Source organism: Melanostigma gelatinosum (genome assembly GCF_949748355.1).
Source record: "Melanostigma gelatinosum genome assembly, chromosome: 20".
Lineage (NCBI taxonomy): Eukaryota > Metazoa > Chordata > Actinopteri > Perciformes > Zoarcidae > Melanostigma > Melanostigma gelatinosum.
The window spans coordinates 12,296,262-12,310,581 of NC_136653.1; the positions used below are offsets into that span (position 1 = coordinate 12,296,262).

General features: G+C 42.7%; 1 protein-coding gene across 1 annotated transcript in view; it reads right to left on the reverse strand.

The window, feature by feature from the left end:
• Window positions 1–14,320, reverse strand: part of neto1l (neuropilin (NRP) and tolloid (TLL)-like 1, like) — a gene marked incomplete at its 3' end in the record, with an annotated part of 51,035 nt that overhangs the window by 13,584 nt on the left and 23,131 nt on the right. Inside the window, exons 5-6 of the mRNA XM_079291696.1 lie at window positions 2,264–2,305; window positions 1,847–1,974 (exon numbers count right to left, since the gene is read on the reverse strand). Of these exons, the coding sequence (XP_079147822.1) occupies window positions 1,847–1,974; window positions 2,264–2,305 (170 nt within the window). The remainder of the gene's footprint in view (window positions 1–1,846; window positions 1,975–2,263; window positions 2,306–14,320) is intronic.

The following is a 14,320-nucleotide window of genomic DNA, read 5'->3' on the forward strand; positions in this document are numbered from 1 at the left end:
CCATGACTTGCCTTGTGAGACACTCCTGCAGGGCGGAAAATGACACTGATTCAGACCAAGGAAAATACATCATACTGCCAGGCTCGATCCCTCTGTTGCTCTTTCATGCACATACACGGCCTTAGCCAAAGACTTATGATCGTCTGTGGTGCTGTAGCTGCAATGTACTGGCTGAATTACTCACTCCACTTAGAGAGACTGACGAATTAATGCTGCCTTTTTGCATTGATTGTAACATTTAACCGGGAACAGGGTCCCTCCTAACACCTGTTTCAAAGTCTTATGGTTCCTGTGGCCTTGGGACCTAAAGAAGCTGAATACGAAGGACACTCTGAAGGGAGTCAAGGCGTTAGATGGAAATATGCGACCCCGAAGAATGTGTCAGATAAGAGCTAAGTAACTGCTGTGGCCATGAATCACAGTCACAACAATATTATCAGCCGGTCATATCATAAGTAGGGGTGTGCATAGTAAGAGCCTGCAGCACCGAATAAAAAACCTGCAAGAAAAAGTCATATTTTTTATCATTAATGGAACAAAGTTGAATAGCTTCCCCAACGTGGACTGTATGACTTTAATAAAAGATCTCTACGGCCAGTGATAACATCTTGGAACATTAACAAGTGCTGAATTATTGAAACAAGTAGTGACGGTTAAGCTGACATGGCAGCTGCCTTATCTCACTCTTGTGAGTAACAGAAGACTACACACACTCTGGGAACTTTGCCTTGTGCTCATGCGGCAGTTACAGCTGATGACGCCGCCTCGAAAGGCTCAGCTGTCGCCATGTTGAGAGCCGCGTGGAGGCAATAGATAGATGTCCTCTGATAAAAGCCCTTGCACTTGCAGTATTACAAACTGGAGCAACAGAAAAATCTCATGTGGCGCTCTCTGGGAAGTAAGATTCCAAAACACACCTGCAATTAATGCTCATCACCATGGGTGCCGCCAAAGGAGAACAAAACACAGATCTCCGAGATTGTAACTTGAAGCCATTATAACATAAGGTATATTTTACCTCAGCATTTAAAAAGACAGTATTATAAATGTGACCATGCCCCTTTAAATCCTCAAAATGCAGGCCTCATAATACTTTGACTACCAGAGTTGCACAGGCAACTCTGGTAGATAAGGCAGCATGTCTAGTGTGTGTAAGGGGATGTAATAAAGGTGTGTATGTGTGTGTTTGTCTGTCAGTATTTGTATATGCATGCAGGGCTGCGTGGAAAATACTGGCGGAGCAAACATATGCAGACTGTCGGAGGCCTCAGGGTCAAACTGCACAGCAACACTATTTCATCAGCACTGACGTTCCCCCTCCCCCCTCTCTCTCTCTGTCTGTCTGACCAGTCTAACCCCCCCCCTCCCTCTCTCCATTCCTCTTGGCAACAGCTTGCTGATTAAAAAATGGGCCAGACCCCAAGTAAACCCTTCTGCCTATCTGCCTGACCCCAGCAGAGGAACAAGTTCCCCCACAGCCACAAACGCTCACATTAGGATACCGCTAACAGCTGCACACAAACCTACATGCAACCCCTGATCTTACTGCATGTGTGAATGAATGCCATATGGAAACAGAAAATGAACAGGAAAAATACATAGCAAAGTCTTGAAGTTGAAGCTGAAAGTTTGGAATGAATGAATGAAGATATGCAGTATTTCCCAAATGAACAGCAGTCTTGCGGCATGTTTTTTTTTTTTCTTAATTTTTTTGTCCGATATCACTGTGTTCTGCTGTCCTGAACCCAGCAGATGGGAAAACAATTTCAGTTCCACTTTATTTCGTGTGACATTTCAAAATGTGTCAGTAAATGGAATTCACAGTTAGTAGCTTAGCGTCACTAACCTTGGAGCGCGGCGGAGCGCGGATGTACCATTTACAGTCGACGGCCTCGGTGGCGTCAGCCTTCCCGTCTCTGGTGATCTGATGGGACTCAACGATACCTTCTGGACCAACCATGTCATACTGACAGGCTGAAAGAAACGCATATGCATAAACACACACAAACACACACATGCACACATACTGTATGCACGCATGTGCAGTTCAAGCTAACAAATACCACACAGGTAGCCTACACACATGGACATACTTTAAAAAACTAGAATGCAAATAATACAAATAACTTGAGGAACCACAGCATGAATCAGCTTATTGAGATAAAAAAAAGAAGAAAGTGTGAATGTGATAGTGAGATAAAGACAGAAAGAGAGAGAGGAAGACACAGAAGCAGACAGAGAGACAGAGAGGGAGTATACCTACAGGGCAGAGGTGGGGGGACTCCCATGTCTGCAAAGTCCGCATCTGTGGAGAGAGCAGAGGAGGGGTGGGGGGCATTCATTATTAATACATGATTACAAAGTCAGGATCCGCACAGAGGCAATACAACCAGGTGTAACAATGTACAGAGGAACTTCCAGAGAAAGCTACAAATTGCTGCCCTCACTCCTAAATTATTTTTGCTTTGCTACACCCTCTAGTTTGCAGTCGCCTTAAAAGAAAGCTGTTGGCATGTTGTCTTCTGCCTGTCAAATTCTAGCCTGACGCTGGTGCTAGATGAAAAGTCAAGAATCACGAGGGCTGTACCTGTCAGGATCCAGGATCCCTGTCTGACCCGTTGTGTGTTTCCCCTGATCTCATCTACTCATGTGTCCTGTCATTCCCCTGTTTGTTATTGTGTGCCATGTGCTCTGTGTTGTCCTCTGCCTCCAGACGCCTCCCATGGCCACACCCGTGATTGTGCACAGCTGAGGACACTCCAGCCGATCGCCTCCTGCAGCCTGACACACCAGACTCAGGTCCCACTAATGAGTCTCCTGTCTCTATATAAAATCTGGTCCTGCAGTCTGGGGTTGTCAGGTCGTACCGTCTTTCACCCGCTTCAACCCCGTGGCATCCTCTGCCCTTGTGGTCGATCTGCCACTCGGGTGTCGGACCACGGGCTCCACACCTTCCTGTCTTAGCCAGGCTAAATAAAACCTGTTTCCATTGACTTCTGTCTCCTGTGGTCTTGCGTTTGGATCCTACCTGTGAATGCCTGTGACAGTACCGAAATGAATGACAATCACTTTTTGTTGATATATTTCAGTCTGGACCAAAGTGGTGGCGCTAGTGTGGCTAAAATGTTACAACAATGTGACATAGCATGTGCATACAGTCTGCATTTGATAGAGCAATTAAATCCTGTACTTCTTCACACATATACCTCAATGTGTGACTTTTACACACATTGAGGTCTATGTGTGTAAAAGTCTACTCCAGGCACATGGGAAGTCTGTGGGAGTTTTCTAACCAAAGGTAACCTACTCTAAATGACTCTTATGCCAACCAAATGAAGAGAATAAGCTCCCCACAGTATCCCCACTCCCCTACAATTATGTCGAATACCCTCATTAGAGCAATTACCGTACTTCAAATCTGGACTCAACCACATTTACTGGCATTAGAGGCTTTGCAAGCAATTTTCAAGGATCAAGGCCAAACTCTTGTGCAGAAGATGTTCTCTTTGGGTTCGATTCAACATGCTAATCACTAGAATTTGCAGCTGTAGTTTACAGCGACTTTGACAGTAATTTGGCTTAATTAGGTTTAGTATAATCGGACCAGATTCATTTTCTTAGTGCAAAGTAGCTGTACAAACCATGCGTTTTCTTTCTGGGGGAAGAACAGCCAGTCCAACTGAATGGGCATGACAATAAGGTCACTGTCAAGTCACTGTTGACTTATAGGACCAATTGCAAGTCTCGTTAAGAACACAAAGGGATAATATTTTTTGGACTGACACTAAATATGAATAAAAACTCCTGAGTTTATCTTTGTTCCCTTTTTGCACTGTCTGAACAACACAGAACTGAAGCTTAACAGAAATAAATGGAAGAGCAAAAAACATTAGAAATATCCTCAAAGGTCTCAGAAAATTTGAGCAGACCGTTGGGGACTACGAATCTAATCCTTAACCGAACTTGAACACGCCGAGTATAAGAAAAGAAAGTTTAACAAAGCTGAGGCCGTACGTTTTGTCGGCTAAACAAGATAATCCTCTGCTGAAGTTTTGAAAGTCAGCTTGAAGCGAAAAGGTTTTTACATTCTTTTTTCATGTTGCAATAAATGACATCAACAGGCCCGGCCTCGCTGAGGTGTCTTACCTCGTCTTGCTAGTGAAACATCACAGTCTCGTCTCTTCTCCCCATAGATTCAATATCGCTCCTCGGATGACTTCACACGAGACAGAAATTGACTCTTGAACAAACTCTCACGTCATCAGTTCTGTGTGTGCTGTGCAGTGATGATTGTGCGTTTTTATCAACCGTGCTCGGTCAGAATGTCAGACATATCCACTTCTCCAAAGAAAATGACTGAAATAATTCATTGTGTGTATGGAAGAGTGAATTTCGATGACAGTTCACCTTAATTTCATAGTTCATAGCCTTCCTCTCACATATTTAAAACCTTTACCTAATAGTTCTGCCTCAGCTTTCAACACGATAAAAGGAAATAAATAATATATAACTATTAAAGTAGCAGGATAATTGTTCTTCGACCAATTTCTGAGCTTGTATTCCACTATAATGGCACGGCAGGCCACGTTTGTCGCCATGCTATGACATACAGCATTGTCTTTGGCATAAAAACACCCCTCGGCATTCAATACATTCCTGCTGATTCCCTTTTCTTTCCAGCCTAGTGACAGAGCAGTTGTGCTTTCAAAGATACGCCGTCAGCTGTGAGCTCTGGGCTGCATTCATTTGAGGACGGGGCCTGCGGAAATGGGAAATACAAAAAAGGCTTCACATTAAATCAGATTGTTCCTTGCCAATTCGAGACATGGCTACCAGTGACTGAGCTCAGTGTGGAAAATGAGGTCTGATTGCACAGCGTGAACACCTTGCCTAAATGTCACTGTTATTTTGTCTGTATGTATGCCCTAATTGTTCTGTCTAGACATGACTCAGAGCTTTACTGTGTACGCAGGACACGAGGGAGAAGACCTCTACACCTGGCAACACTGCACGTCCTGGTGATAGGATTTTTGAATGAAACGGCACTTGCTGCATGAAACCTATAATCAAAGGAGAGAGATTCTTGAGAGAGATTCACCTCCACTTAAGGTTAAAAGAGGAAGATAGCCAGTTGAATGCCTGTAACAAATCTAGCAAGGTTGCAGAAATCCCTCTCTCCCTGGCGCTTTCAGTACCAACATGGTACTTCGTAAAACATTCATGTGAACACAAAGGCGGTCAGAGGAGGTGCTTGGAATCTACTCAAGAGCTTCTTCTGAGGCTTACACTAATTCCCTCCCGATTAATTGTTGCTTTCAACTAAGGCTCAAATGATACGAACTATAAAAAGCTGAATAACTATTTGATTTGTCTTTGGGAAAAGCAATGTTTGCTTGTACAGTTCAAACAAATCCAACCACGTGGCCATTCTCCACAAGGAGAGGTGGTGAGCTGTAAACTTAACACGGACAGTGACTTTTTTTCTTCTTCCAAGAGCAAAGTGCTGCTAACGACTGTAATGCTTTCTCGTTTATTATTTCCCACAGAAGTGAACATTTTGGGAAAATGTCGAACAAAAATTTATTTTTTCAACAGAGTTAAATGAGAAGATTGATACCACAAGACGGTTAGCCTAGTTTAGCACTAAGACTGGAAACAAAGTTAACAGCTCGTCTGGATCTGTCGGAGAGTAATAAATAAATAAATACAAAAAAATGATATGGATCAAACAAACAATAATTAAACAAAAAATACAATGTGTTATTTTGTGAGTTTGCTGGTAGGTGGATTGACCTTCTGGGTAGCCTGGCTAGCTGTTTCCAGTCTTTACGCAAAGCTAAGCTAAGCTAACTGTTTCCTGGCTATAGCTTCATATCTAACAGATATGAGACTGGCAGCAATCTTTTCAGCAAGAAAGTGAATAAGCGTATTCCTCAAAAATATCAAACTATCCTTGCACATTTTCTTTTTGCGTAACTACAGCCTCCTTCCTATGTCTTTCCATGTTGCCCTCCATGGGATGCTTCAGAGTGTGTAGCTAGCAGGTAGGCCGACAGGGAGGCTGACAGGAACGAGGGATGAGAAAATCAAAGTGGAAGACAGTTAATGAAACAGTGACCTTTCAGGTCAGCTGTCCTGGTTGCGCCAGAGATTTATTATTGGGCTTTGGCATCACTTAACCTACCATGAACACAAGGCCAAGCAACCTCAGAGGAATAGATGCAAGATGTATGAAGGCACACACACACACACACACACACACACACACACACACACACACACACACACACACACACACACACACACACACACACACACACACATTCACTTTTGATAAAGGCTATTCTTAACATGGCAACACAGGTCCCACTAAAAGGGCTGCTGTGCCTATAAATGCCTCCCATGCAACCCTTGACCTTTGTAGACTCTTGCTCCTGAATTTCAATCAGGTGAGTTCCATCCCCTCCGTCATCAATCACCCCCCCTCTCCTTCGCTGCCCTCCTTGATTAATCGATTCAATTAATTACATGGATTGATAAAATAATTGATGTACCAAATAAATGCTGTGTACTATTTCCACAGAACGGGATTCAACCTTGCCTTAGGCTAAGCTCGCTCACTGTGTAATATTTGATTGAACATGAAACTTCAAAAGCATCGCCGTATGTTGCTACGATGAATAATAAATACCATAATAACGCACCAACGCGAGCACAGACAGAAATTTCCTATGAGAGCACGCTGTAGTGCTGACATGTGGAATATGTGCTTCCATTGTATTCACACTGCAGCTTCTCGATAGCAGTCGCCACTGCATTGTATAAATGGCTTTGCCTGACCGAGCTGAATTCAGAGCACATCCACACAAGGCCACACCCTCTCTTCTCTTCATAATGCTCGACTGAGAGTGTAATCTTCTGGGGCTTACTGTATTTACCCGTTGCAACACAGAAAATGCTCAGTTTAAAGCCGGAGACTTTAAGTTGCCCCGCAGCACCGTTCACGCACATATTGAGCTCCTCAAAGAGCAAAACCCTGTCAAAAATGTTCACACCAATGTACAGCAGGTATACACACCTGTGTAAGAAAGCGCTGCCTGCAAAGTTAGAGAAATGCACAGAGACAGAGCAGAAATTACAGAAGTTATGTGCAAATGCCCCCATAAGAAAACACAAGCAGCTTCGAATTCCAGGTTAAATATTCTCATCATATTGCTTCAAAAACACGTTTATAATGCTTGCTGTGGGGCGACGGTAATTCAGTTTGGCAGCCAGACATAAAAATAATCATTCGGAATTTGTTCTCGTGAAAAAAATCTGAAACAAATGATGAGTAGGCCCTGATTGGCTTCGTTTGGTGTAGTCATTTATTGAGAATACACACGCACGCACGCACATGAAACAGAGCATTGCAGAACTCTCAGGAGATGTTCATTTCTAGTGACTGTACAATCCCAGATGTATTGCTCTTCATAATACAGGCACAATGTTTTATTAATGAGACACACCACTGCTCGTTCGGAATTGAACATTAGGCTCCACTGCATCCCTTCAGTATTAGCTGCTGAGCCCAATATGTGTTAAACAGCATACGGAGGAGACTCATGATTATCAATGTGTGGCAATATTCCAGGAACCAAAGGACACAAATGTGCAGAGTGCGCACACATAACCAGCCCACACAGAAAAACTCAATTTCCCAGTGGCCTCATTTCCTCTCAGCTGCTCAGCCGTGACATTTAAAGAAGCATCTGATTAACAATCGCTGCTAAAGTGGTTGATCAAGCTATTGAATGGCCGTCATTAATCACACTCGACACAGCTGTGGACGGAAGTGGAAAGACAGACGGATGAAGAGGTACAGAGAGATGTGGAAGGAAAAGAAAAGGTTTTCCAGGTTGATTACTTCCATCCCATTCAATCACAGCTAAAGCACCATTTTGGCAGAGGTGATTGTCTCATATTTCCACAGTTCCCTGAATCGAGTGCGTGTCTGCAGTTTTCATTCGAGCAAGTCACCCAGCTTTCAACTCCCAGAACAAACATGCATGTTACATACTGGACTATTCACAAACACTGCCTGAGCAAACAAAAGGCTATTGTGAAATCCCCTTTTTGATCAAATGGTGCTGTAGAGATTAGCTATATAGCTAATACCCACTCGAAAGGGCTTTGTTGACCATGCGGATGCCAACCCAACTACACAGAACAGTAGCAGTGAAAAGAGGAGGCCACGGGATCTGTCGGGGACTGATATGATTCAACACACCCTGGGTGTCATGGCCAGTGAGCTGGGTCTGTGCCCCAAACAGCGATTAGCAGCGATGTGTAGCCCAACGCCACGCAACGTGCAACACCAGTTACACACCAACGATCCTGCGAAGAACTGTACCGAACTGGTCTGCAGAGGAAAAAGTAAAGGAGTGTGTCTCGTGCTTAAGGTGCACAAAATTGACATGAATTACAATTTTCCTGTTGTTTATTCAGGCAAGCTAAACTCCGCTTCACATCCAAACAGGCGTTAACACGGCCTGTCATTGACCTGTTTATATCACAACAGTCACCAAAACTATCATACGCTGAATGCAAAATATCATGCGTGACTCAGTGAGAGGAGCTTAGCTGGGAAATCTCAGTGTAAAATAGCTGCTGAGTAACCCCAACCCTTATCTCAGCCATCAATGGCTTAATTGCCCTTGAGCAAGGCACTTAACCCCGATACTGTGTGTCCCAGCGGCAGTATCCAGATGGTATCAGTTTCAAAATAAGAGATCTCCTGTCGGAGCTTGGAGGACGAACTGTCACAGCATTTCAGATAGATTACAAGGACTGTGTGATCTCCGCCCTTGTGTGGACTAATGAGTCATGCAATACATTGTCGATCTTCATAAGGGAAGCAGCTGTAGGACAGTTCTTGAAGTAGATAAGGATACAGTGTCTTGGTCAAATCTATCTATCCATCTATCACTAGCTCTCTCTCTCTCTTTCTATGGTATTCCACTATATGTAAATTGATATGACGTATCATTGATGTGATATGACATTTCCATAGATGCACAATTGCAGTAATAGATTTCTGTACGGGTACAATGTATTGCATTCTAAAAAACGATGTGGTGTAATGTCTTTAATGGGTGTTTTGTTCATTTACTTCCTTCATTAGTTTTGATTTCATTGACTAAAATCTCACTCTTGGCTCCAGCCCATTGAGCATATTGCCGTTGTAGGAAAAAAACCTCTTGTTTGTTCATTAATCTGCTCATTTGCCCACGAATCCATCTCTCTGTCCTCACATCTCCCTCTATTTTGTTCCTGTAACATTTACTGCTGGAGCTCGGTACATACTGCAGCTACCGATACACTCACAGTGTATATGCCATATTGAATGAAAGTGTCCCATCAAGATTTTGGCTTGAAGAGGATAGCAGGGAATTTGGTCGCTGGGATGGAGTTTCACTTCATCTTGCACCTTCATCCACAGTGATGGATTTCAAAAATCAGTTTGTGGCTGTGTGTCTGTTTGTCCACAGTTATGTGTGTGTGTGTGTGTGTGTGTGTGTGTGTGCTCTTCCATCTCCTCCATTGGCCAAACTGTTAACTGCTCTCCTTCTCTCATTCCTTCCTCCCAGAATGCCTCTGGGAAACAAAGACAACGCTGCACCTTGCGAACAAAGTACCCTATCTGAATGTGTGTGTATGTGTGGTTGAGCATTAGTATGCTGCAGTGGTGTAGTGGTGTCTTCACAGGCGGGTATGCTGCAGCACTTTTAACTCTCTTACTTTTAGGCAGTTTTATTTGTGACAGTGAATTAAAAGGGCAATCATATGTTTTGTTTGGAGTAGCTTAATTCTCCATAACTGGAGTTTCAGAAGAACAAAATATAGAGGAAGGACCAGCTTGCTTGTAATGTGCTTTGCTGCGTTGGCTTCATATTTGTAGCTGTACATCTGCAGGATTTACTAGCTACTAGTGATAGTGTTTTATAACCCTCCACAAAGCTGGCGGGTTATGAAGGGATAACAAGGGAAGGGACTTTTGTTCCTGAAAAATATCTTCAATAAAATACCACAAACAAATGCTTTCTATTTGAAAATAGATCATTGTATATCGGCCGCTATCCATTCACACGTAACCAAAAAGTTCTGTCGCCTGAGCGGACACCATCCCTTTATTTCTAGTGTTGTCTGTTGTAACCAACCAACTTCGCAGGTCCAGTTACACTGCACATGTGCCATACACCTCAAGATCATGTCCCATCCTTCGTTCAATAGCTTTGCATTTCAAAAAACGAACACTGATTTTACCCATACAAGTCTGTTTACAGGTCTTAAGGGAGTACTGCTACATACGTATGTGAAAAAAGGTTTATAAAAAAAGTGCAAAATATGAGACCCATCCAGCAGGTGAATTGCATTGTGGGTAATGGGGCCACCAGATTTTAGAACTGTGTATTGCGAGTCCGGCTATATTGTAGGAGTGTAGCGCTAAATAGACTGAAAGACTGTTTTAATGCCACCTCTGGGATACTTTATATGCGGCCACATCTGATTGCAAATCAATTTTTCGCGAATGACTGCGCAGCTTTGTCAATGCCGAGTGCACGTTTTGTTTTGAGTGCTCACGAATTTCGATTGTGTATCTGTTTTACCTGTATGTGTGTGTGTGTGTGTGTGTGTGTGTGTGTGTACAACGTGGCTCAGATGGGAATCTATTCCTGATGGAGAATTTAGCTGTCCCTAGGCATCACAGGTGTTTCTATCTAAATGACACCCCAATGAAAGACACATTCCATCCAGGTTCCATTTGGGCAACCATGCAATAAATCAACACAACATCACCACTCTACCACTCATTACAGAGTGTCTGAAAGGCACAGAGGGAGAGAGAGAGAGCGAGAGAGAGAGAGAGAGCGAGATACAATGACATAAAGGGACAGAGCAAAGACAGTTCTGCTGATCTGCAAACAATGCACCCCCAAGAAAGGTAATTTGAGAGTCTGATTGCTTTCTTTAGATAGTGTTTCATTTCGCTGTCATGGAATTATGAGAGGTAGCAGACTCCGGTTTCAATTTTCCCTGCCGCTCTGCATCTGTTCCAGAGGGCCCATGGGGGGGGAATCAATGGCTCACAGACTTTTCTATGCCAACAACCGGCTACAATTTGACCCAGCGGGGCGAAAAACTGCAGTCAAACGCACTTTAGCTGGTGGCCAATACAAACACAAAGTGGATTTAAATGAGGAATGCGGAACAAATTGCTTGCTACGTTAGCGCAGTAACAGTTACGGCAACGCTGTTTAAGATTAGAAGCAATGTGATTTAAAGGTGAATTTGTGTGCGGAACAAAAAAGACTGAATCGGTGTGAGCAGAGCAAAAAAATAAAGGAGAGCGTGGGTAGAGGCGTTTAAATCTGTGGTTGGAGAGAGATGGAAAGACTGGCAGAGAGAGATTATGTGAGGGAGATTAAGAAACAGGGAGAAAGATGCAGATTGACACTTTGGCCTCAAGAACTCCACGGTTTCTTTCCCTTCCCCATCACCAAAGTGACTGACACATTGTTGAAAAGAACCGTAAAAGGATTTACAGCTGCATTAAGGATATTACACCACCAGTGCAGCTGTGTAGCACAACACGGGCTCTAAAGGAAACTGTCCATGAGACCAGAGGCAGAGAAAGCTGTAAAACCGAGAGTTCTTGTAACAACAACAACTGTCAGCCGTGCTGGAGACATTTCCAACATTCATGTTCCATTTGAGAACATAATCCCTACAACGCATGGGCTACTACAACAGCTACTTCTAAGATCTGTTTCTAGTAACGAGGCTGGCAATATGGAGGGCAGTTTACTACTGTAAACTGTAAACTACTGTAGTACACAAGCAGGGCATTTATAGAGTAACATATTGAAGAGTAATCTAAGAGATTTTGAACAACGAGCACTTGAGAAAACAGCAAATACTGAATGTTTGTTGAATGGCTATTAATAAAAACAGATTTTGAATGAGTTTCTATGAATGTATCGCACCAGTGGTGAATAAATCCATGTGTAGGCTATTCTAAAGTAATCATGAGACCTTTACGCTTGAACACACATACCGCTTTGTACAGTGAATTATAACATCTCAACTGTAACTTCACTGATTCAGAGTCAGTTTACTCGTCGTAGGGAGTACTCCTCAGCCTCTGAAAGCAGTTCATGTCTTCTGTGGCTCTGAAAGGAGCTTCGCCTAGCCTGAGTAAATAACCCTTGTTATGTCACCAGAAAGACTTGGATGTGGACCAGGCAGGAAAAGATGCACGACGGGGAATATAAGATCTCGTGATTTTGGAGCTTTACCAATTCTCAGGACTAAAATGCAGGATGTTTTGGCCTCTTCTGCATTTACGTTTTAGAGACCAGCCAAAAGCAGAGCTGAATGATGCTAGAACGCTCTGTAACACTGAAGGGAATATGTGAGGCCCTCGCTACAAATGTCCCTTATACTGTGAATACACTTATTGCTAAATATTTATCACAGCAAATATAAGTACTAAATCCTACAAGAGCTATTGCTGTATATCACACTGCAACAAAAGGGGGCTAACATCTTGTGTGCAGCTTACAGCCGGCTGTTAACAGTTCACAGTTTAGTTCGCACGCAACCACATGCACACGTATGCACACACACTCATACACAGACACATTTTCGTTCTTTTTGTTGTTGGTAATGTATTGTTATTGTTGTTATTGTCATATCTTGTAAACATACTTTGTCAACAGTATTAGGTAGTCATATATTATGTTAATTTTGTGTTCACTATAATATTGTGACATTTTAATATTATATAAGTGGAGGATTCAAATAAGCCCAACAAGCTTTCTGCCTTTTCCTGCACTGTGATATTATTTATCTCAGTTAGGTTTGTGTAATTTTTTGAATTGTGCAAAAATAAAATAAACTAAAGTTGAAAGTCCTACATTATATAATATCAGTCTCCCTTTGGCTTCCTCCCACCTGATTAGATGTTAAATTGCCACAAGACCTTTTTCCTTTAGAGACTCCTTGGATGGTTTCACAACCAAACTTTCTTCCCACATGCCAATTGAAAGCAGCAACTTGCCTGAGTCTCTCTCCACTGAGCCCAGAGGATAATCCATGCAGGGCTGGTGTCTCTTCAACCAGTGTTGGAAACAGCAGCTGTATGGAGACACATAAGGCCATTTTTTTCAAACTGAAATGGATTGATTTTCTCTTTTCCTGTATGTGCTGTTTTTACAGAACTGTTTGTTCATGCCAATAGAAGTAGATTTGAATTGGATTTGTTGGATTCATCTCGCCCCTTCCAAATCACAAGCTCATACTAAAAGTAATCTTCTCTACTTATTGTTATAGGGGCCATTGTCTTTCTCAAACTCTGTCTTGCTCTTACCCTCCCCGAGTCAGTCTATGCAGTCTATTTCCAAAAACACTTTTCCTGCTAAATTTAGCCAACCAATCCTGCTTGTGCATTAAGGCCACAACAGGCAGAACATATCTACGCAAGTCAGCAAATTATTCTTGGAGAGACTGTTTGACCGGGTGACTGGCAGCAAACTGCCAAATCTGGCTTGGCACCAACTGGAACGCTCATTTCATTGGGTGTTATTTCAAGAAAAAGAAAATTCCCTTTTGTGATCACAATGTCAAAATGTCACAATAAATAAGAAATCGCATGGAATTGCCATGTAAGTAATCCCCCAGAGTGGTGAAACATAATGATGGCAAATACCCAGGCTGAGTGCTTTCCTTGCAGCGTAGCGTATTTTCGAGTCATGGCCATTATATCCAAATAAATAAATGCAATCAACAGAGACAGAGAGGGGGAGGGATGCTGAAGAAGGGCAGGGTGGTACTACATTTCTATCTACACACTGAAAACTGCATTTACACTGGCAACCTCAGCTTTTACTGTTCCAAACAACTCCGAGCAGAGCAGACTAGAGGGTAATGGAGGGTGACCGCAGTGTTGGGCTTCATTTCGCCAACAATTTGGGAAAAAGGAAACAGCTGAAATGCCTCAATTTGAAATGGGAGTGGCTTTAGAACCCCACATTCTTAAGTATTTTAAATAATTGTGAACCTTGTATTTAATTCCTTTAAATGTGTATTACTAGTATTGACAGTTTGACAAAAAAAGACTTGATCATCAAGTTGTTTGTGCAAAAAAAAAGGGTGAGGACCTTTCTTGTCTCACCTTACTTTACAGAGCCTATGAACCTGCACCAGCACCGATTCATCACATCATAGAGTCACTTGAGATAAATACTGTATGTGCTCAATAGTCGCGAGAGCCAATTCA